The sequence below is a fragment of the Spinacia oleracea genome, chromosome 3, assembly GCF_020520425.1.
Source record: "Spinacia oleracea cultivar Varoflay chromosome 3, BTI_SOV_V1, whole genome shotgun sequence".
Lineage (NCBI taxonomy): Eukaryota > Viridiplantae > Streptophyta > Magnoliopsida > Caryophyllales > Amaranthaceae > Spinacia > Spinacia oleracea.
In genome coordinates, this window is record NC_079489.1 from 50423570 (window position 1) to 50447754 (window position 24185).

At 36.7% G+C, this 24185-nt stretch overlaps 1 protein-coding gene across 3 annotated transcripts; it reads left to right on the forward strand.

Annotated features, from left to right (window-relative positions):
- The first annotated feature begins 829 nt into the window (after nucleotides 1–829).
- LOC110796405 (ATP-dependent DNA helicase At3g02060, chloroplastic) lies at nucleotides 830–23182 on the forward strand. Of its 3 annotated transcripts, XM_022001462.2 has the most exons (14): nucleotides 830–1608; nucleotides 3553–3778; nucleotides 4747–4992; nucleotides 7665–7799; nucleotides 9910–10034; nucleotides 10425–10564; nucleotides 16477–16547; nucleotides 17603–17764; nucleotides 19500–19586; nucleotides 19703–19876; nucleotides 20057–20101; nucleotides 20932–21288; nucleotides 22174–22497; nucleotides 22586–23182. In XM_022001462.2, exons 1-13 carry the CDS (start codon nucleotides 1013–1015, stop codon nucleotides 22273–22275), a joined length of 2466 nt encoding a protein of 821 aa, XP_021857154.1. In that variant the 5' UTR covers nucleotides 830–1012; the 3' UTR covers nucleotides 22276–22497; nucleotides 22586–23182. The 3 variants fall into 3 exon arrangements, with proteins under 3 accessions (XP_021857154.1, XP_021857155.1, XP_021857156.1); XM_022001463.2 differs by lacking the exon at nucleotides 19500–19586; XM_022001464.2 differs by lacking the exon at nucleotides 4747–4992 and having other exon boundaries at nucleotides 853–1608.
- Nucleotides 23183–24185: the final 1003 nt, after the last annotated feature.

Consider the following 24185-nt stretch of genomic DNA (forward strand, 5'->3'; position numbering starts at 1 on the left):
TGGAAGCAACACCGAGCAACGTGAACGTCACTGAGCAACGCAAGCTCGAGCACCGCAACCTTCAACATCGCGGCCTCTCCTCCACGCGACTCTCTGTCGATCTGTTTTCCTGCCTCTTTGCTCCATCATCGACGACGAAAGTAGTGCCTCACCGCCACCTCCTATGAGATCTACAAAAGTAACAAAGAAAATTGAAAAATTCAAAAACCTAATTTCTAAAATCAATCTGAAAATTAAAAAACCTAAAATCTGATGGAGGAGAGAGATGGAATAATTACCTCGTTGTCGATTCATTCTCGACCTTGTCGTCGTCATCGCAAGCGGTTTTGAGGCGAGGGAGAGGCGGGGAGTAAGAAGAGGAGAGAGAAAGAGGTCGAGGATCTCTCCTTGCTCGCAGGCGGCGGGTTCGGGTTCGCCACCACCTTTCGCCACCACGTTCAAGGAGAGAGGAATGCTTCACCACCACCGTTCTCCGCCGTCGAAATTTGAGGATCGAATGGGAGGGGCGGCGATTTAAAGGTGAGAGAAATGCAGAGGATTTTTTAGGAGAGAGAAACGAATTAGGGTTAGAAAATAAAATAAAATTATTAAATGTGTATATATATTTTCGAAATAAAAAGCTGATGTCATGCTTACGTCAACGATCCAGGTGGCAGCTTAGGTGCCAACAAGGCGGTCCGACAGAAAAGACCGTGTTTCCTAAAAATTTGTAAAAAATGAATGATGGTGTACAAGATGTTCTTATGCACTATGTGTATTCCCATTTCCCAGCCTTTTCCCCTAAAATAACCCCAATCAGATATTTCGAGGAACTTTGTTTTCCTACTCCACAAATGCTTGACATTATCGGATCTCTCCCTCCCGCTTAAACCCTCTCAAAACCCCCCATTTTCAATCACCATTTTTTCTCTCTCCAAAAAATGTCAAAACCCATTTCCCCCACCTCAATTTGAACCTCTGTTTGCTGAAATTCCCCCAAAATTTCACCCAATCCTTCAATTTTCTTGTAAAAATGGCTGCCACAAACTTTTCTCTCCTCCAAATTTCAGATTTCTGCTTCAAATTGAGCTCAAACCCTCAAATTTCCACCATCTCTATCAACTTCAAGTGTCCGTGTCGCCACCAATGTCGAAAAGTCCGGCTTTTAGTCTGTAATGCTGTTTACACTGAAGGGGGTTCCCGGACAAAATCATCCCTAGGGAAGGAGAAGGTTTCTGACTCGGAATTCGAACCGATTTCGGCCTTAAACGAGAGGATAAGGAGGGATCATGGTACTCGGGACGCTGCGAAACCGGGTTTGGATTCTAAGGAGGCTGAGAAGTATATTCAGCTTGTGAAGCAGCAGCAGCAAAGAGGGTTGGAGAAGCTGAAAGGAAGAAGTAAGGAGGAAAGTGGTGGGGTGATTAGCTATAGAGTGGACCCTTATACTCTAAAGTCTGGGGATTATGTGGTTCATAAGAAAGTGGGTATTGGGAGATTTGTGGGGATTAAATTTGATTTGCCAAAAGATGGTACAGAACCTATTGAGTATGTGTTTATTGAGTATGGAGATGGTATGGCTAAGCTTCCTGTTAAGCAGGCGTCGCGAATGCTCTACCGATATAATCTGTATGGTTTCTTACGATCCTTTCTTACTACCTTCATTTATAGCTGTTAGTTGATTTAGTTCCTTTGTTCAGTCTTTTCCTTTGCTAGTAAAACTGAAGTGTTAAGAGTACAGCTTATTGTTGTTGTTAGTTCGAATAGGGAAGAATGGTGCATTTTCCGAGGTTTCTTGAGCAGGTTGCCTAGATAATTAATGTCTTTTGCTGCTGATATTTGTTTTTTACATTTGCTTTTATTTAGGGGCTTACTATTTACCGCCCCATATTACTCAAAACCGCCCTAATATTTTACCCATATACCCCCTTTATTTACCCCCTCATTTTAGCATTTACCATTATCCTTTACCTTTTCCCTTTTTACCGCCAACCCTAAACATAATGTGAAATAATTTTTACATGGCCGAGACTACCGGTGGAACATCAAATTCACAAGAGGACTTTTTTTCGGAAAAAAATATTCAGAAACTTATGCATTTCTAGTTTGTACCATGGTACAGACTTATGAAGTTTAAGCCTGTACCATGGTACAGACTTATGAGTTTTGAGCTCCGACCATGGTATAGACTTATGTAGTTTAAGCTCGTACCATGGAAGGAGCTTAAACTTCATAAGTGTATACCATGGTCGGAGCTCAAAACTCATAAGTCTATACTATTTAATGTTTTGATTTGTTGTTGAATTTGATGTAATTTGTTTCGGAGAAAAGATTAAGAGACTTATGCATCTTAAGCTTGTACCATGGTACAGACTTATGAATTTTAAGCTCGTACCATGGCAGGAGCTTAAAATGCATAAGTCTGTGCCATGGTGTGAGCTTAAAATGCATAAGTCTATGCCATGGTGTGAGCTTAAAATGCATAAGTCTCTACCATGGTGTAAACTTAAAATGCATAAGTTTGTGGAATCAAAATTAAATTAGTATTTTTTTAATTTATTGATTAATGTACTTATTGACAAATAAAATTGCTTGGTTTAAATAATTTTTTTTATGGGTGTATGGTGGTGGTTTGGATGAAGATACTTTCTCTCTTCAAAATAGATGGGGTAATTAATTTGGGAGAAAAGTTTCATTATATAAGGATATTAAAGTAAAATAGTGGGGCGGTTTTGAGTAATGTGGGGCGGCTTTTAGCGCTCCACTTTATTTACTTTAGAAGGTTGAATGTGACACATTAGTCAGGGACCTCTGGGTTGCAATGGAGCTGTTATTTATCTGTATGTTTTTGCCAATTTGAACTGGAGATATACCCTTTTTATGGTAATCCTGTGACACTATGTATCTGCAATTGTGCAGACAAAAGTCATGTCCGTTTGAACATTTTTTATCTACTCAGGTTTACTCGAAATCAATTGTTAGATGTTTATAGAAATAATCAGCTCCATTCCTGATTATTTGTCCACTTGCCTAACTTTACCTTTTAATAATACATTTTTCATTAAATATACTAATGCACAGTTATTTGTTAGTTTAATCATATCAAATAAAGTATTATGTGTCAAATGTGACTGCATAATCTTAGAAGACACTTATTTTGTTTTTCTCACTGCATGCCTAAACAACCTACAGCCGTCCTAGAGCTTACTGCATCCACATTCTCTCTGTGGGAGAAATCTGATTTTGAAATTCAGCCATCGCAAATTGGACTGGTGTGCAATGTTACCGAATTACCATCATGTTTCCTGATACATATTTTCGCTGCATTCATACTAATTGTTTAGTAAGCAACTCAACAACATAATTTTTATTTAAGGCTGCATTATGTTTAGTATTAGCTAAACTTTCACAGTAATTGTTCTCTTTTAAATGACTTCAATAATTTGATTTTTGGCATCTGCACGCTACGGTTGCATACAAGAAAATCCAGCTGCCTTTTCTTGATGATTCTTGTATATCCAGTTTTCCAGGCTCCAGATTCAATTTTTGAGCGTTCTGTGTTTTCTTTTTCAGTCCAAATGAACCAAAAAAACCACGAACACTTAGTAAGATAAATGACAAAAGTGCATGGGAAAAAAGGAGAACCAAAGGAAAGGTTGCTGTCCAGAAAATGGTAGTTGACTTGATGGAATTATATTTACATAGGCTTAAGCAGAAAAGGCCTCCGTATCCGAAATGTCTGGCAATGGCTGAGTTTACTACTCAGTTTCTTTATGAGCCCACACCAGATCAGAAACAGGTAAGTTACCTTCTATATTGAAAAGCCATTTTTCTTATAACAACATCAATACTTCTTAATGGTCTAATGGACAACTGAATGCAATTAAGAATGTGTTCTTTGATTCATTCCACCTAAATGTCAATTATATGAACTTAGTAGCTTGAGCTTAATTTTTTACAATCTTATAAGCTTAACTAGACTTATTAGAACTTTATGTAGTCACTAGCCAGTAGGTACTATTCGGACTTGGGTAGCCCATATTGGCCGTGAACTGAACTTATGTGAACTTATTCTTCCTAAACTTAACTCATCATCATTTTTTTTCATGTTTAAACTTTATCTGAAATTCTGAATTACTTGCCCCCTTGAATTAGTCGAGTCAAGGTGTGGAAATATTATTTATCACATTTCAGAGCTGCTCCTACTTGATGGATTTCCTATATAATTTCAACCTAGGTAATAGAAATCCTTTTGGCATCTATTGGTTTAGTGGCTGTGTACTTTGAAAAGAGATTATGGAAGATCATTGAGAGTTAAGAGTCTTGAGACACTTTCTCTTTTATCAAGAAACCCTGTGAATCCTGCCCTTCATATTCTTTAAACCGTCTCACGTGAGCCCAAGCAGATGCAGTCTTTGCAACTACATTGGGATGCAGCATCACCCCATTTAGACAGATGGAAAGAATCATCTTGTATAATTTAAGTTCAATATATCTGTCAAACTAACTAAAGGTTGTCTAAAATCTTTAGTTCCAGGGGGTGGGGGGGTGGGGGGGGGGGGGGGGGGGGGGGTGGGGGGTTTCCTTTCAACAAATTAGTGGAGGCCTTTAGAGGAACTTATCCTTTGCCGCATTTGCCTAGATGTACTGTTCTTTTGCAATGAGATATGCACACCTCTGCTGGGTTATAACCATGTCATAATGCAAATTCACATTTGCTGCTTGATGGTTGATACTTCTTGTTAGAGTACTTCACATTTTCTGCAGGCTTTTATTGATGTAGAGAAGGATTTGACAGAGAGAGAAACACCAATGGACAGATTGATATGTGGAGATGTTGGATTTGGCAAGACTGAAGTTGCATTACGTGCGGTCTTTTGTGTTGTTTCAGCAGGAAAGCAGGCAATGATTCTAGCACCAACTATTGTGTTAGCCAAGCAGCATTTTGATGTTATTTCACAGCGTTTTTCCATGTATCCCAATATCAAGGTTGGACTTCTGAGCAGGTTTCAGGTAAGCCAAGTTGCAGTTTATTAATATCATGGGATCAGTAATAGACCATGGGTGTATTTTAGTATGGAGATATATCAGCAACAGTTATGTGTTTCTGGGACAAGTAAGAAGTTTATATTCATACCAAAATGAGCTCACGTCCTATGTTCACAAAGGGGATGGTAAACCTCTAGGAAGGCCTCCATCCCCCCCCCCCCCCCCCCCCCCCACACACACACACACACACACAAAGGGATGTAGCTGAATTGCTTGTTGATGCCAAGCCAGAGTAACACAGCTTTAAGACAACATACACAATCCCCCAGATAATGTTTATGGGTAACAGTGCATACGGCAATCATACATAAGTCGTTAGTGATACCCAATTTGAGTAGCCTCTCTTTTGTTTGCAGTCTCTCCAAGAGTGTAAGGCATGCAACAAAACTGTAATGTGGGACTGCCAGTGTATTCCAAACACCATAGGTCCAGGCCCTCAAGGGTCTTGTATGGAAGTTTCCATAAACTTCTTTATTCAGCTGTTTAAGGCCTTCATGTTGATGGCTTTATTGTGAATTTAAATAAAATCCATCAGCTATTTTTTCACTCTGTAAGCACTTTTCCAAGCCCAATTAGCAGTGTCTGGTGCAGCATAACTCAACATAGACGATGATGAAGTTACCAAATACCAAATTCACAGGTTGAGTATTGGCTGATGTCAGTTTTACAAATACAAACCATTCTTTTACTATATTCAAGTGCATGTGAGATAAGTTTCAAAATAAGTAAGATATATATCAATATCTAACTAATCTAAGTAGATATTTAGAATAAAGTATACTAGTTTTTAAGGTATTAGTAAACCTAATGCTCCCTTCGTTCTAGAATACTTTCCTTTTTCATTTGTCCGTGAATACTTGTTACATTTCCATATTAGGAATGACCTATGACCCCACCAATATTTTAATGTCTCTCTCTTTTCACCAGCAAAGGTTTGGTCCACACACTCTCTCTATTGATAACCAAACAACCATTTATCATCTAAAACTCTGTGCAAAATAGAGTATAAGAAGCATTTTGGGACGGAAGGAGTACCAATACACTGCCTCGTTCCTCCGTTCTTTTTTAGTTGACACATTTTGACTTGTGAGTTGTGACACTATTTACATGCTCCACTTTGACTATCTTTTTGTGATTTATACATAAGAAAAACTATAGTCATGTTGGGACCTTGTTGGACCCATATCATTGTATTTTTTTTGAAAATATCAACTTTTATAATTTTTCTTATTGATATCAAAGATGGTAATTGTTGAAGTTGTGCATTGGTAAACATGATGTATGACACGTGTCAACTAAAAAGAATGGAGGAAGTGTGTCTTTAGTACAAAAGGTGAGTTGTGATTGTGACTGTATGAGTGGTTCCCTTGGAATGAAATAGGATAGTGCTTGTACTTGTATTAGCATAACAGATATATGATGTCCAAATGACAATTTTAAATTCTAAATACTGCGTGTTCGATTTATTTTTCTAATAGTGCACAAAACATTACGTACATGCTATTGGTACCACTTGTAGGCTCAGTTTATCTACTCTGCAAGTCACTATTTTCTGATGTTCTGCTTCATTGTGTCCCTGAAGCTTGTCTGTGACCCTTATTGCCCACTAGTCAGGGGGAAGTTATTCAGTATTTTGGGAAGTTGTCCACCTTTTATACCTTGGGCTGTTTAATTTATCATTCTTTGGACCATTTTTAGCAGCATTGGAGTTTAAATGTAGTGCTACGACTTTGATTTTTGTTGAATGTAAATTCCCTCTCATTTTACATTGTTATGATAAAAGTTTAAACCTTGCATGTAACACCGTGGAGATGGGATCAGGAAAGGCCTCTTCGTCTCTACATCTGTTCATATTATGTTTATTACAGGCTGAGTTTCTAAGGCTAAGGTGCAGCTCAATGCGACTAGCATCTTCTCCTCTGTTCCTTTTTTTCATTGATTTCTATTGCTGTTATTCTTGACTCAGGTCAATAAAGAATTCTGCCTCAACTTCTTTGTCCCACTCCCACTTTATGGAAGCCAGCCGCCAATTCCTCTGGCCTAGCATCAGATTCTTGAGCATCTTGGCAATTTGATTGTCGAATATTGCAATAGAGTTGTTATGGACATGTGAGAAGTCAATGGCCGGAGTTTTAGAGGGACAGCGTAAGGGTGGAAAGAAGAGAGCTATCAGATTCTAGTGATTATAAAGGCGAATAAGAGAAAGTACATTTCTTCACCAAGCCCTTAATGTCCTACCAAGGTTGTAGAATTGAGACAGTATATGTATACTCATAAGACGATCTGAATGAGAGGAATGACAAGATACGGAATTTCTGATTGAAGGGGATATGGGGGTGCAGGAAGTGAACTGGATCCCTTATGGTTGGGACCTTAGGGTTGATGAGTTTGAACCAGTCCTAAACTCATTAAGATGATATTCAAATATCCAATAGGATTCATTTTTTATGGTGCTGCTTTTTAAGGACATATTTTTCAGATTCTTTGAACCATAAAGTTTCCTTCCCGTTTGCAAAACTGGGTTGTTAAGCTCTGAAAGAAATCACCCTTATTGCATATATATGACCAGTAGTAAATACTAACATGTGGCTTAATTTAGTTTTGTTAGGAACTTAGGCATTGTTTACTATTTGCAGACCAAAGGAGAGAAAGAGGAATACTTGCGCCAAATAAAAAAAGGTGAACTGGACATTATTGTGGGAACTCATTCACTTCTTGGAAATCGCGTTGTTTATAATAATCTGGGCCTCCTTGTAGTTGACGAGGAACAGGTTTGTCTCCTTTCTTCATCCTACTTTGTGAATGAGGATTATGTCTATTCCATCTTTCTTTTGCTTGCTTTCATGTTCTTTTTTCTTCCTTTATTTTTATTTTATTATGTTAGAGGTGAAATATTTGACTTCTCATAATTTAAGTTTTTGTCACCGATGTTGCTTATAATCAAGATGGTTATGCATCTTCATTGCATGCATAGCTACCAGTAATTTGATCAGTGCTTTATTCCAACCACATAGGTCAGGGTAGGAGACGAATTCAAATGTATGCCATCTTAACCTTTGGATCAACTTTTGATGTGATTAACTCCATAAAACTTTTGATCTGATAGACAACAAATTACTCCTTTTGTCCTGTTGTAATCATCACATTAAGTTTTTCACGGAGTTTTACGCGATAGTAGATGTTGGCTTATCTATTATATTTTAATAGAAAAGTAGGTGTATTGGGAAATAGTGGAGAAATGTTTTAATTGAATGAGAGGATGAGTGAGACCCTAACTTTTGATAGTGGGAAGAGAGAGGTAATAACATATTAGAGGGTCCATGGTATAAAAGGAAATATGACAATTAAATTAAGCCCGACGAAAAGGAACGTGTGACGATTAAATTGGGATAGAGAGGGAGTACCGGTGTAGCATGTAAAGAGAGAATTTCTTGATATTTGATTTACTCTGTTGTAAACCCAAGTCGATTATTTGTTTATTACTGATCTTAACTTTGTTTTCAATTAAAACCATGGAAAGGAAATTTAGCTATTAATGAGTTGCTAAAATAATTGCTTGATACTATCTCTGTTTTCTTGAGTTTTACTCAAATACTGTAGCAACAGTCCAACAAAAACTAAATGGACCACTCATGGAAAGGAGATATGTACAACCTTTTTGAACTGGATCTGGATGTGTATATTTACTTACACAAATGTTTTATAAAAAATGGTCTTATGACTATAAGACCATGTTTGTAGTGCTGTTGCGCAGTGCTGATGTCATTTTTTTTTATTATTTTTATTATTATTATTATTATTATTTTTATTATTATTATTATTATTATTATTATTATTATATTTTAACTAATATGTATAAGAACTTAACTATTAGGCTCATAAATGTAACTATTGGTATTGTACTATAAGTCTATAACTATTTGTTTTTGAATTAGTTATGCTTCTATTACCTTTAATTATGTTCTATACTAATTTATATAAAAAGATATATACTCCCTCCGTCTCATTTTACTTGCTCCATTTGACCAATTTTGTAAGAACTTTTTGGTCAAAACGGGGTAAGTAAAATGAGACGGAAGGAGTAGTTGATTTTTTTTTTTGATGGTGTCAGACACGTGTGTCCCGTCAGCCAGTCTCACCGGAAAATTTCTCATTCACTAAATGTACGTTGCTTTTTAAACTAGAAGTATTCGTTATTATTTTATTTTAAAAGTTATTGGTTAAAACAAAATGTACATTATTCTTTAGAAAGATATACATGTAGTTTCAAAGTGTTACACTCTCGATTTGAAGTAGGTGCACTTTCAATGAGAAAATGATGCACATTTAGTTTAGAAGTATGCACAAGAATCCTTCTGATACTTGTCATTATGACCACCCTCATTTGACCATAGTTCTGAAAACCTAAATTAAAAGAACTAAATCATAAATGAAATGAATCCCAACCAAATAGAAGCTAGATAAAAAATTATCTGCTAAAATAATTGTAAAGGATAGCCTGATCGGTTTGATAATTCCATTCTATCCAAATGCATTGAAGGATAGCAAAATTTATACACTCCTAAAACCCAAAATGCTTAAATGGAACTAAAGGTTTGAAGTTTTCCACTGATGGAGTTATTTTTATTAGATTCAAAAGTACAAGTATATGATTGAGATGTGTTAACACATGGAATATTATGATATAACTGTCAGTATTTTTGTCAGTATTTTTAATATATATGTTAACACATGGAATATTATGATATAAAACTGTCAGTATTTTTAATAGATGTGTTAAACAAATGGAATATTATGATATAACTCTCAGTATTTGTGTTCCTTATACGATTACTTGCAATGAAAGATACTTCAGTTATGAAATATTTCTTTGATTCATAGAGATTTGGAGTCAAGCAGAAGGAGAAGATTGCTTCCTTCAAAACTTCAGTTGATGTCCTTACACTTTCGGCGACACCAATACCGCGGACTCTCTATCTAGCTTTGACAGGATTTCGTGATGCTAGGTTGTGTTTTCATTTTGAATACTAATGAAATCAGTTACTTTATTTAAGACTAAGTAGCTATGAGCTGCATATGTGTTTCCTGTTCATAATACAAGTATTTATCGAGGATATTTCTGAACTTTGCATTAGTATTATTGAAGACTGCTTATTTTGGATGCTTCATATCAGACTCCTAAATGTTAGGGTCTGACAAATACACAACGGAGAGGCCTAAGGCCCTAAGTTCCAGGGTGACGTAACTTGTTTCAGTCCTTGGATCAACTACCTTTCCTGTGTCACTTTTTCAGATTAGAAAAAGAAGGAACACATGTAGATTCCCTGTAGAATTTAGCTTTAATCTCTCTTGATCCTCTCCTAGTTCAGCTTGATGATTACATGGTTTGTCTGCAGTTTAATCTCAACACCTCCTCCAGAAAGAGTCCCAATAAAGACACAGCTTTCAGCATTCAGTAAAGAAAACGTAGTATCAGCAATCAAATATGAGCTGGACAGAGGTGGCCAAGTCTTCTATGTTCTTCCTCGTATAAAAGGTGAAACAGAATACTTTCTTCATTTCACTAAGACTGTCGTAGTTGAAAAACCAGCATATTAAGAACTTTTGAAAAGGACCAATGGGAAGTAGTTGATTAGTTATTAAATATTATTAGTACTAAGCTTCTGTGTTAACTGCATAAAGTTATGGATAAAATGGAACATGTCAAAATAGCAAGTAGACTGTCATAGTGTAACATAGGAAAGATTTATTTCTAAAATTACTTCATAAATGTACACGAATATACATTCTTTCTTCCTGTGTTCTGCTCTATGCATGGTGTTAGATGCTTATGTCATTGAATGCTGGTAGGGCTTACAACATTTTTCTTGTATAACTGTAATTGTCATATAGTTATCTTGCAAAATAAATTGGAAAGGAGCTACCAATGTGATTGATAAAGGAATTTGAGAATTGTTCTTAGATCCGAAGGAAGAGAGGATGGCTTTGAGACCCCTATCCCACTGTGAGTGCCACAACAACTGCTGCTGAAAAGGCTAGTGAGAAAAATATAAGAGATAAGTCAGTGATCGTCACTTGCCTTATGCTAGCCTCCATCGAATCAAAAATTCAAAAGAGGTTTGATCTAATGGATGCTTATACTATCATGCCTACCCTTAGAACTATGTTTAAGGGATCAAGCAAGGGTGGAGAGGTATGATACCTATAAGGCAATTCTTGATTCCTATATTGAGAAAGGTAAGCCAGTCGGTCCTCATGTGTTCAATATGAATGTGTATTGGGTATTTTGAGAACATGGAAACACCTGGATTCCCTTATGGTAAAAAGTTGGCCACTCCTCAGTTTTGAACTTCAATATGAATGGAGGTTTCAAAACTCTTAAAGAGTTACATCACATGCTTAAAACTGCAGAGAAGTTGAACAAAAGAAGGAAGTTCTGATGGTTAATTAGAGAAAAGGGTTCAAGAAAGGGGTGCCAGAAAGAAAAAAGCATGTGCAAAGGAAAGGCAAATAAGTTTCTCATCCTAAAGGAAAAACTTTGAAAAAGCTAAAGTAGCTGCTACACCAATTGTTTCTACAGGGCATTATTGGAAGAGGAACTGCCAATGTACCTGAAAGCCTATCTTCAACAGCAACAACCTAAAGTGGAAAAAATCTCTTCAAGATACTTTGGGCAGTTCCTCTTCCAATGCTCTTTTGCATTGTAGTAGAAACAATCGTTGTCAGCAGCTACTTTAGCATTTTCAGAGGTTTTTCCTTAGGATGAGCAACTTCTTTGCCTTCCCTTCCGTGTACTTCTTATTTCCAGGGCCCCTTTCTTGAACCCTTTTCCCTTGTTGACCGTTATAACTTCCTTGTTTCAACAACTATGTTTCTCTTTGCAGTTTTAAGCATGTGATGTAACTCTTCGAAGAGTTTTGGAATCTACATTCAGCTTCAAGTCTTTCTCTGTTCTCAAAATATCCAATTCCACTCATATTGAACACATAAAGATTGATTGGTTTTCCCTTCTCAAGATATAACTCAAAATTGTCTGATGAGTATCATACCTCTCCACCCTTGCTTGATCCTTAAACATAGTTCAAGGGTATGCATGAACGTATGATGGTGTAAACATCCATTAGGTCAAACCTCGTTTGATTCCATGGAGGCTAGCATAAGGCAAGTGACAATCACTGACTTATCTCTTATAGCTATTAGCTACGTTACTCGGACTCGGGTGCGGGTGTCGGATGCGGGTATGGATCCGAGTGTCGGAGGGACCCGGTAAAGTTGAAATTTCAAGACACGGGACCTGTCCTAATTTTAGACACGGGTACGGGGACACGAAAAAAAGAATTACAGCAAAGAAAAATAATTAAAGAAAAAGAAAATAAAAATTAAAGTTCTTTAAAAAAACGGAATTGAAAAGTCAAAGAGAAACAATTAGTTTTAAAAAGTTAATAATAAACAAAGAAAAATGAAGTACTATGTACAAGAGTGAGGGGTAGTGGAGTACAACTGTAAAGTTGGTGCACATGGGTTTCACTTTTCAACTCCAAAAACGTTCACATGGATTTCACTTTTCAACTCCAAAAACCCCAGATTAAAACGAAAAAGAAAAAAGAAAAGAAAGGAAAGGGAAGCTTTGGAAAACAATTGCAGCAAGTACGCCATTATCACCCCCAAGCTCGCCGGAGATTAAAGTCGGTGCTTTGTATATCGGAAAAATCGCATCCCTGAGTTTGGGTTTAGATTCTCAGCAAAAGCCCCATGTTTAAAACAAAAAAGAACGTGAATGTTACTCCTAATTACCAGATCTAGGGTTGATTAAAAAGTAGATCGACATTTGCCTTAAAGAATGGGCTGCCCTGCCGTGTCTGATTGACCATCCACGGATCCGGTACGGATTCCATACCCGGATCCGTGTCGCGTCGGGTCGACACGGGTATGAGCCCAAAAGTGACGTGTCGAAGTAACACAGGCTATTAGCCTTTTAACTGCCGTTGCTTTGGAACTAAAAGTTAGGGATAGGGGTTTCAAGGACTTCCCCTCTTCCTTCGGATCTAAGAACAATTCTCAGTTTCGTTTCCCAATCAAGGAAGTTGTTTTCGTTCAACTTGTCATTTTCATGGAGCGAAAGAAGATTGATGATAGGTTGGTTGTTAGATATGATATTTACAATAGGAAAATTGCAAAGTTTGAAATCATTTTTGTTATACAAAAGCTTAAGAAATTTAACATGCTTTAAATATACATAAGCAAATGTGCATTTGTGAATAAAATGATTCCAAAATCCTATTCCTCATGGGTTTAAGCATACTTTAGCACTTCCCTGAAATTCATTGTGGTCAAGGTAAGTAAACTCCTTTACTAATTATACTCACTCCGTCCCATGTTAGTTTTGACATTTATCAGGACACATAGTTTTAGGAGATACGTTGTTGTTTGGTTATCAAATTTTATTTTATTGAAAAATTAGATGTAAAAAGAGGTAGCGGGGTAGTCTTTTATCGAAAATTCGATGTGATAGAAGATAATTTCGTTGTGTAGCCTTAACTTTTTGATAGTGGGAAGAAAGTGGTATTAAAATAATTGTGGGGTCATTACCAAAATAGAAGTGTAAAAGCTTATCTGAGACGAAAATGGAAAGTGTAAAAACTAATCTGGGACAGAAGGAGTAACATTTATATGCTTGGTAAACAAGTTACATCTTATTTCAAACCTATTCCTATGCCTTAATATCCAAAACTTTATCTTTCGGTGATTTTGTTGAGTGCAATCAAATAAATGCTAGAAACCCCTTATATAGATTTACGCGTACTATCTTAAGGTCAATGAAGAGGCACCACGGTTTGGCAGAAACTATCCTCCATATTGCCAAGGCCTCACAGGTTATGATTTGAAAAGACATTTCCTCAATTTTCTTTTGAGCAACCTAAGTATTACTAGGTTGATTCATTTACTAGTGAACTAAAGTCATTAACTATCGACATAGATAAACTTAGATAAGAAAAAGCAATATAAAATGCTTAAAATTAAACGTGATCCATGGTCCTTGACTTTTAAGACCAAATCTTCATAAGTTTCAGTTTATCTTTCTTGGATTTCCATACTTGAATCTTGATTGGACCTTCTTGCCCCATTGTGCTTACTATAGTGTATTTAAAATTTAAACTTTTAAATTTAAATTATAATAATACAAAACGATTCACATTTATAAGATTACAAAACAATACGCATTTCATATTTTTTATTCTATTTTGGGTCATACTAGCCACTTGCCTATAAAAAATATCATATATTCCATACACGCATACAATATCAAATATTATCGGTCATTCATTTACTTAGTTAAAGTAAATGAATGACGGTAATTAACCATCAAAGAATCAATCATATTAATATTACCTTAACTTAGTCATAACTAACTTCAATTAATTAATAATTAAAACTGTTTTCTTATTATTTTGATTCAATTTAAAATTTATATATGGAATAAAAACCATTCAATCGTCAATATGCATATTTTAGGAAATAATGCTCAAAATTAAGTTAAACAAAATAGGAAAGTTAGGTTTGTGGAACTATAGGTTTGAGGAATTATAGATTTGAGGAATTTGCGTAGCCACCACAACAAAACTTGCAGCGAGCAGGTCCGCAGCCACCCGGACAACCGGCCTACTTCGTTCTCTGCCGACATTGATTCAGCCACACCAAAACTACAACGTTAACCCCACACATCTCTTGCGAGGCATCTCTTGCGACGTTAACCCCACAACAGCTTGTCAGTTGTTCCTTCACGTTGCAGCCACCAGAAGCAGCTTGAAGCCACAACACAACCACCCATGCAACAATTGTTGCAGGCACATCAGGCTCGTTTCCTTCTTCTGCCGCGTCGTCCGACCAGCCCCTATCAACCGAAACCCATTGCCTCCCTCGCAGCACCCAGCAGCACACCGTCACACCTCCACCGTGTCCCGCGGTCGGTGGTTTGCACCACCCAACCGAGGAAAAGGTGTGAATTGTTCCCCTGTTTCTTTCACTCGATTTGCGCAACAATTTGCGTGAATTTGGGTGGGATTTCAAGCAACAATTTGGTTGAATTTGGGGCTGAATTTGGGTGTGTAATTTTCATAAAATTAGGGTTCATAGAAAAGTAAGCCACAAAACCACCTTTATGCAACAAGTAATCAAATTTAGGGCATAAATGTATGCTTTTTTTTATGTTGGCAATAATTTTAACTTTTTAAGCATAAAATCCGAAGTTTTTAGTCTAACAATTACACACCATGTGAGCATAAATTTCGAGCATGTATTAGTATAAAATCATTATTTGATACATCCAGGACAATTAAAATTATTATTTTAATCCATATTAATCCATATATAAATCTCCTCCTTAATTGAATCTAAAACTTTAATCATGATAAAATGAACGTATACAAGGGGATAACTGATACTACTGTAAGGATTTAGATGCTTTAGTGGAATTGCAGAAAACTCTCAAGATCAAATGCATACATTAATATGAATCATAATATAGGAGTTAAATATACTTCCTCTGTTCTTTTTTAAATGACAAAATTATTTAGGCACGTTTGCCAATGCATGATTTCAAACATTAATATCTTCAATTACGGATAAGAAAAAATTATAAAAATTTGATATTTAAAAATTATTTATTGAGACGAATCTAATAAGATCCCACGACTATGTTTTTTCTTAGGTATAAATCACAAAAGGAAGTCAAAGGAGCTTGTGTGAATAGTGTCAAAAACCCAATTGTGTCATGTAAATAAGAACGGAGGAAGTACCTTTTATGTGCGATTCTGGAGTTTGCAAACAAAGACCAATTCAGAGATAGGATCCCAAACGTAATTTCTCTATTTAGTCCACACGAGCACGGATCAAGATCTCCTTACGTCGTTTGCTAGAACTAGTCAGGAAGATAGAAATCTCTCTCTCACTTTAACAAGGGTGCGGATTTGGAGTAGTGTGTTAGGGTTTATGGTATGTTCAATGATTTGTTATATGGTCATTACGTATTTATAACATTTATACCAACCTGGTGACCACCTAGTAAACCCTAATTACTCCATATGGCTACCCAACACCAAGCTCCATGAGAGGCCTTGGATCATATTGATCATATCCACTACTCTATTGTGTGTGACCTTATACGGCCCGGTTATATAAGTACTAGTTCAATATTAATTAGCCCATATATCATTATTGGTTTCTAGCAAAATATTATCAAATGTTATACTCCTTATTAATCTCCGGATTATTAATCTCCATCACTAATCCTTATTAATATTTAGTGATTTACTGAGTTCCATCTTGATCAAAGGTTATACTCCTTCACAACGCACTGTTGCTATGATAGAGTAGAAACTTGCTTTATACGGAGATCTCTTGGCTGGGCTTGGCTCTTTCTATAAAATTTTAACAATTGCTATTTTGCAGGACTTGAGGAAGTAATGGGTTTTCTTGAACCATCGTTTCCGGATGTTGAAATAGCCATTGCTCATGGAAAGGTGTTTCATCTTTTCTTTCTTTCCCTTTGACCTTAATGCTAGTTGATGTCTACTTTTCTTGTAAATTATTCAAAAAGTTGGAAAATTTTTCACTCTGGAAAGCTCTTTTAGACAAGAAAAAACTTTTGTCAGTGAAGAAAAAGTAAGTTAAAGAGACTGAGGAATGGAAGTCCTCCGCAGTCTATATTCTTAGAAAATTAAAGGATGGAGTAATATTCTTTTTACATTTGAAAGAGACAACCTTGCGGAGCAATGTGAGCATGAAGTAAATAGTCAGATGTGGAGCACATTTAGACAGTAGTTGGTGAAAGTTTAAAACAGATTCATCCGAATATGGGAATGACAGATTCTGATATTTAAGCATATGCTTTTCAGATATTATAGGCTGTGTCCGGTGTTGGAATAATGGCTTGTAACTCCACCCCTTAAATCCATTCTCAATAAGGAGTGTTTCGTCTCTTTTAGTGGAGGTTACATTTCAACTTTAGATTCTCCATTTTCTTGGATGAGTAATCAATCTTCTTTTTGACTCTTCATAGGATGGTTGTTTCAAAGTTGTTAGTTACCTTTGATATATATTTTCAGATTTTGGTTCAAATGTAACACATACAAAAATATCATCTGCTACTGATAATAAAAAAAATACCATTATTACTTCCTTTCTTGAGCAAGAGCTTGTGTATCATATCTCTTACACTCAAGTACATGAGTATGTGGAGTGGTGCTTGGGAACAAATCGGTCATAAATTTTTAAGTACCTCGGACTGGCCGAAACTCGTTTTCAAGACCGTGGATTTTCCCTCGACACCACATACCTATTCTTTCTTATCTCTTTTTCTCCACCATGAGATGTTTTGTTGTAGACTTGTAGCCTTAGTAAACACTACATATTCCTTACATCTGGAACTTCTTTTTTTTCAAAAGATTGTAGTTCAGGATTAATTTGTGCCTCATTCTGGTCTGTTTGCCTCTCACACGACAATAAGCATGTGGTGCCTATTGTTCTTATCAATTAGTGTTTGCTTCTGACATTTTGCATTCATTTTCTATTGCAGCAATACTCGAAACAGCTTGAAGAAACAATGGAAAACTTTTCCCTGGGAAAAACTAAAATTCTTATATGTACAAATATAGTGGAAAGTGGATTGGACATTCAAAATGCAAACACTATCATTATTCAGGATGTTCAGCAATTTGGACTTGCACAGCTATATCAGGCACGTCACTTTTCCGCCCGAACTGTTTGTGATCTGTCTTCTGTGTCCTGAGTATTATACTTCTTAACAGTTTAAGGCATAAAGAGTTCGCATGTATTACCGGATTTCTTTAATTATCTGTGCTCAACACTTTTGTTTTTAGTAAGTAGCAACAATATATCAGATAATAGAGATTACAAGTTGCCAATAATGGCTAATAGGAATAATATAGACTGGGGAGGGGTTACTAATCAAACTACATCAGTCGAAAACCCTTGTAAAATAAGTTCTTGCATCGCAAGCTAGGAAATCAGCCACCCTATTTCCACACTTGTTCAAAAGTAAGCCCTGCTGCTCATAAATGGTTGAGTAGCACCCTGCAATGAGGGAATATTTCTGTTAGCTTGGTTTTAAAAACAATATAGGGCTTCTAGGATGGCTCAGGGTATGATGAGAATTAAATTTTAATTGATTCATAACCCATGAAGAGACCACCTGATCATGACCCTCCCCTATAGAGATGGAAGTTATAAGATTCACTATCCTAAGAAAGACATAGATTTTTCACCAAGAGGTGGAGTGCTGGGGTGCTCTTAGAGTGACACATGGTTGTCCTCCAAATTTTCTTCAAAGGTTACTTTCTTCTCTCTTTTAGTAAGATCCAAGGTAGAGGATGGTTGTTGTACTCATCTTCGGGAAGTTGTTTAGGGAGAAGAGTAGCTCTTTTGTGTTCGATTCCCTTGGTTGTTTTTTGTCTTCGCTCCACAATGCCATGTGTCTTTATTGTGACAATGTGTGGGATTTACATTTTTTCGGAGACCACCCCGTGATAGAGAGTTAGAAGAGCTCCCTTCTTTACTAAAGGTATGGATTTTCAATCAACTGCAGTGGAGGATTCTAGGGTGTTGACGAGGGATTCATTCGAGTGTTTTTCATGTAATCTTATCCAAGATGGCGGAGTCGATCCCCTCAATTTCCTGCTTTTCTGATAGCAAACTTCGTTTAGAAGTCAAGGGTTCCTCTGATGGTTAAGATGTTTGTGTGCACTTTGGCGTCACTGAAAATTAACACTAATGACATACTCCAAAAGCAAAGGCCAGTATTGGTTATTACACCAGATATTTGCTTGCTTTGCCATGCTAATTGTTAGTCTTGTTAACATTTGTTTTAGATTGTAAACTGTCTAGTTATCTTTGGAGGAGGTTTTGAGCTGCAGCCTACAGAAGGAGTCTTGGGCTTGCTCTATAGAGGTTATGGGGTTGGCTGCAAGTCCAATTTAGGGGGTTTGGTAAGTGTAAGGAGAAGAAGTGTCTATGCTGCAATGTTTTCATGGCATGTATGTGGTGTGTGCATTTCGATCGAAACTCCTGGTTCTTTTCTCGAGTTTCTTGTCTTCTGATTTGTTGTGGGCAAGTCACTCATTTAGCATAGCTATGGGCTAATGCTAATCTGTAATTCTAGTATTTCTACTGAGAAGACTGCTTGTCCTAATTACTTGTACTCCTTTTTCAGTTCTGCTTTTTGATAGTGACATGCGTATGGATGGTATTGGTTTTGGCCTTAATTGATTTTAGGTTTACCTTTATTGATTGGAAGTTGTCTTTATTGATTAATAAGAATTTCCCTTTAGCAATTTCCATTTTGGTTGATTCACTTGTATTCCTCTGGCATGTTTTATGTAGAGATGACTACCTAAATCTCATGCTTTTTCTTATCTACTCTTTTCCCTTTTGTCACCTCAATTTCAATTCAACAGCTGCGAGGCAGGGTGGGGAGAGCAGATAAGGAAGCTTACGCGTATCTGTTTTACCCAGATAAATCTCTGCTGTCTGATCAAGCGCTGGTGTGCCTTGTCACTGTTGTTGCAATCTTAATTTCATATATTGTGTCCTCATAAATGCATCCTTCAATTTTCGATGGCTGTATCAATAATTGGATAAATTTCGCTTTCACCTGTAGGAGAGACTTTCAGCCCTTGAAGAGTGTCGTGAACTTGGCCAAGGCTTTCAGCTTGCTGAAAGAGACATGGGGATCAGAGGTTTTGGTAATATATTTGGTGAGCAGCAAACAGGTGATGTAGGAAATGTGGGCATTGATCTCTTTTTCGAGATGCTTTTTGAGAGCTTGTCCAAGGTAATTTGCCTAATACCTTTTAGTTGTATCTATAATTTTTGTGTCATACTTTCGACCACTTTTTGGAAAATGATTTCCCATTCTTTTTGTTTCAGCTCGGCTTTGTAATATTCAATTCAAAATTAGATAGCCTACTTTGAGAAGCCTTTAGCTAATTATGATTTTGGCCATGATTCGCAGGTTGAAGAACACCGTATTAAATCTATTCCTTTCCAAGAAGTCCAGGTACTTTAGATATTGATTCATGATTTTGTCAACAGAGAAAATCTGTTAGTATTGCAAGCAAGTATATTAAAATTAGTTAGAATTGTGCCAAAAGAGCAAGCAATAATTGACACAAAAATCTTCTTAGCAGCGGCCTTAAATTAGAAGTAGCAACATTTTCTTTCCTGCAAAAGCACCAAACAATACCTTAAAATAACATTTCAGAAAGCATATTATAAGGATATAACAAAATGCTGATTTTCCAGTTATTTCGTGTACGGGATTCAAACATAGTAGCATCCAGTAAAATAACCATAGACTTCCAGTAGAATCCTTTCGGTGATAGGAAAATGGACTTCCGGTAAGGAACAGTCTTGGCTTCCCTTGTGTTGCTTGCTCTTTTTTCAGGCTTTTACTATTGGGAACAACATTTTTTAATTGATAGTTACTTCTTCATGGCTTTCATGGATATTTTCTTAACCACAAAATGGCAATACAGTACATTTGTGGACCCTTGTTCTTACCCACGATCAAAACTTTTATTTCGAAAAACCTCTAAGGCATGAAAAATCACTGTTTCTTACTTTAGAGTTTAGACGTCATAGTACAGACAATCTAGAAATTTTGACAGAATGTCAGTGCGGAAATATTTCCTGTTCCCAATTCAATTCACAATCGAGTTAAGCCAAAGAATCCCAAAATTTGGAGTTTTGATTGATGTTGGTCTATGGAATTTGTAATTTAGTTAATTACATATGCATATCATGACAAGTATTCTATGATTCAATTATTTCATAAATTGCATGTTGCTCTTGTTTCTAACTTGCTTCTCCTAAATTTTCCGATTCCAGCTTGATATAAATATAAATCCTCATCTCTCATCCGAGTACATTAATTATCTAGAGAATCCTATGGAATTAATCAATGATGCTGAGAAGGCAGCAGAGAAGGATATCTTAAGTTTAGTTCAATTTACAGAGGATCTGCGGCGACAATATGGAAAAGAGCCCAACTCAATGGAGATCCTATTAAAGAAACTTTATGTGAAAAGAATGGCTGCAGACCTTGGTATTAACCGAATATATGTCATTGGAAGGATGGTTGGCATGGAAACAAACATGACTAAAAATGTTTTCAGAATGATCAAGGACTCCATGGCTTCTGATGTTCTGCGTAGTTCACTGATATATGATGATGGACAAATAAAGGTAATTGTTGCATTCACACCTGCCATCATTTATGCTTTCTTTGCAGAAAAACCTTTTCTTATTCATATAAGCTACCTCTTGTCAACTAGTTTATGTTTCATGTTGGCATTACACTACCGTTTCTTTTCGAGTTGCCCTCTTACACGACTAGTATAGAGGGAACTTCTTACAATTTTTTCCGCAAAGTGACTGTCATATCATAGACTTCCAGTGAAGAGATGGCCTTACAAACTTAACTTTTCTAGGTTAAAACGCGGAAGAAAACATAAGCTCGTCGTCTTTGTTTTCTGTGAAGATGGAAACTAGAGATGGAAAAGAAAATTGGAGATGAAATAAAAAGCTGTAGTTACTCTCTTATCGATCTCTTCTAGTTTCATTCGTTCATGTCATCTTATATATTTGCAAGAAAAGGGAAAGATGTGAAGGATAAAGGTATAAAATCCAAGAATAAATTACTGGAAAATCCAAGGAAGATGAGCTATCTAGCTTCTATGTTACTCAGACTCGAGTACGAGTGTCGATACGGGTACGTGTCCAAGTGTCCGACACGGCTAAATTGTGGAAAATTTCCTTCATTTTAGACCAAAATGAAATGTTGGAGTGTCCATACCCATGTCCAAGTGTCGAGGATCCGACACGGGTACTTGAGGTAAAATGAAGAGTCCGAGTAACATAGTCTAGCTTCATTATCTTTAGCGTGCTTTACTACTTACTTCTCACTTCCTAGAACAAGGATCTCTTAAGCTTATGTAATGTGTATTAGGTGGTAATTCTAGCATATACGATTGTATGAAATACATTGGTAGGTGATTAATGTTCTAATTTCATCTTTGCAACTTATTGACTGCAACACACCGCATTTGGCCATCTCTTTGTGTCTGACAGACTGAACTACTTCTGGAGCTACCAAGGGAGCAACTCCTCAATTGGATCTTTCAGTGCATAGGAGAACTTCATGCTTCTTTGCCAGCCCTTATTAAGTACTAGTTTCTTCTTTTGCGAATGTGATTTAGTTTCATACTTGGGCTCTTGGTTCATCTTAGACGGAGAGAAGTACAAGGAAGCAGACTCACCATGGCTTCAACGTACTCCATCCTCCTGTGTTGGTGAAGCTGGTGATTGTTTAGATAAAAAAAGATGATTAACAAACAACCTTACACGAACAATCTGTATATTTGCAAGCCATACATGGCCGGAAAACCTAACCAGGTAAACTTTCTCTAAGGTGCCTATATTTCTTCTGGTATAATTTTTTACCCTTATGCAGTTTTGCCTGATACCTGACTGAATGTTGCAGAAAAAGCTGACCAGTGTATGAAGACACAGTAACAGACAATCCTACTGGTTATTAAGCTTCGTATAACAAATTACTTCTGATGCGGGCACTATAAAGGACGCTGGAATCAAGTATTATAGTGGGAAAAGGACACATTGACGTACTCTTGGCTAATCATAATGTTTTTTTCATCCGTTTTCCAGCCGGTAAAATCTTATGGCCTAAGAATTAGGCTGACATTGCCCGCAATCTTGCAAGTTAATGTTCATAGGATGTTGCGAATCAGTAGAGGGTATTCTTCCTTCGGCGCAATTAGACAAAGCTTCACAAAACAGAAAATTCATGAATATCATAATAACCTACCGTAGTTTGACTATTAGCACCTAGCCATCAGCAAATAACTTCGCTAGCTTATTCTTTATGTTCATTTGTATAGATGTTTGGTAATGGTAAGATCATAGTTGATAGATATTTCATTAGATGCTTGATTGTATAAATGGCGACGAATTTGAGACATTAAGGTTATATTAGCTAAATAAGTCCAAAGGGATATTATTGTAATCAGCCAAGTCAGTTATTTTGTACATCTATATTGCATGAATATGTTTGTCATCCTCCTTTTCTCTTTCCATTTATGCTGCATTCCACATTTGTGCTAATGGGTACGTGTTTGTCAATGTTCTTTATTAGAGTTGGGTACGTGTCGAGCTGTTGTACGCATTTTAATACCTACTCTTGCTAAGTGTACATGGCAAGTCAAAAGCCATAGAGTAGCAAAGGTTAATGGTCAAGTCAAGCTCGGTCAAGGTACAAGTCCAAGAGGAAGAGTAAAACAACCCAACAAGGAAAAGCCTAAAAGGAAACACGAGGCCCAGAAGCAGTGAAATGCCAGTGCCAGTTTCAGGAGGTTGGGAATTTCCGAAAGGGTTAAGGCTGACGTGGCCACATTCACTTAACCTCTCTCTCCGTTCAAGCAGTTATGGGATTGAAGCTGTAATCCCTGTAAATTTATAAATTTTATTAATATGTTTTAACGTATAATTATTTATATTTAAATAAAATTTAAGAATTATATATTTCCTAGCCCAATTGGAAAAGGTAATTCTAATCCTAGCCCAATTATATTTCCTAAGCCCATAAATTATATAAGCTCCCTAAACCCCCTAAACCCCAAAATTTACCCAAACAATTATTTTCTCTCTCCTCCCTCACTCAAAACTCACGTCAGTTTTCTTTCTCTTTCTCTTTCACGTTTTTTCTTTTCTCTCTTTTTTCTTTCTTTTTCTTTCTTCCTCCTTTCTTGCCTTTCCCCTCACAGCAGTCTGTCGCCACAAAGCAACCACTGCCGTCAGCCAGCGATTGCCGCCGGCCAACCTCCGCGACCGTCGCCCAACGTCGCATGCCGCTGCTCCTCGTTGGCCCTCATGTTAGGTTATGAACAATCTAATGTCATGAGGAATAAACCATAAATGCCATAACCAAATTAAATGCACATAATCATTTAACAAAATTTACTGAGCACACTTTGTGAGGCGTGCCTTCCCTTGCTGCTCCCGAACCTAATAAGAACAAGTTAGAACGCCAAACGTCGTCCCTCCGTAGAAAATTCACAGTACGTTCG

What these genes read in the sequence shown, in the direction of transcription:
- LOC110796405 (XM_022001462.2), top strand. Translation starts at nt 1,013, where the DNA reads ATGGCTGCCACAAACTTTTCTCTCCTCCAAATTTCAGATTTCTGCTTC. An exon ending in TGTTCTTCCTCGTATAAAAG is followed by an intron (nt 10,565 to 16,476) that starts GTGAAACAGAAT and finishes GCTATTTTGCAG; the next exon opens with GACTTGAGGAAGTAATGGGT. An exon ending in GACTTGCACAGCTATATCAG is followed by an intron (nt 17,765 to 19,499) that starts GCACGTCACTTT and finishes TCAATTCAACAG; the next exon opens with CTGCGAGGCAGGGTGGGGAG.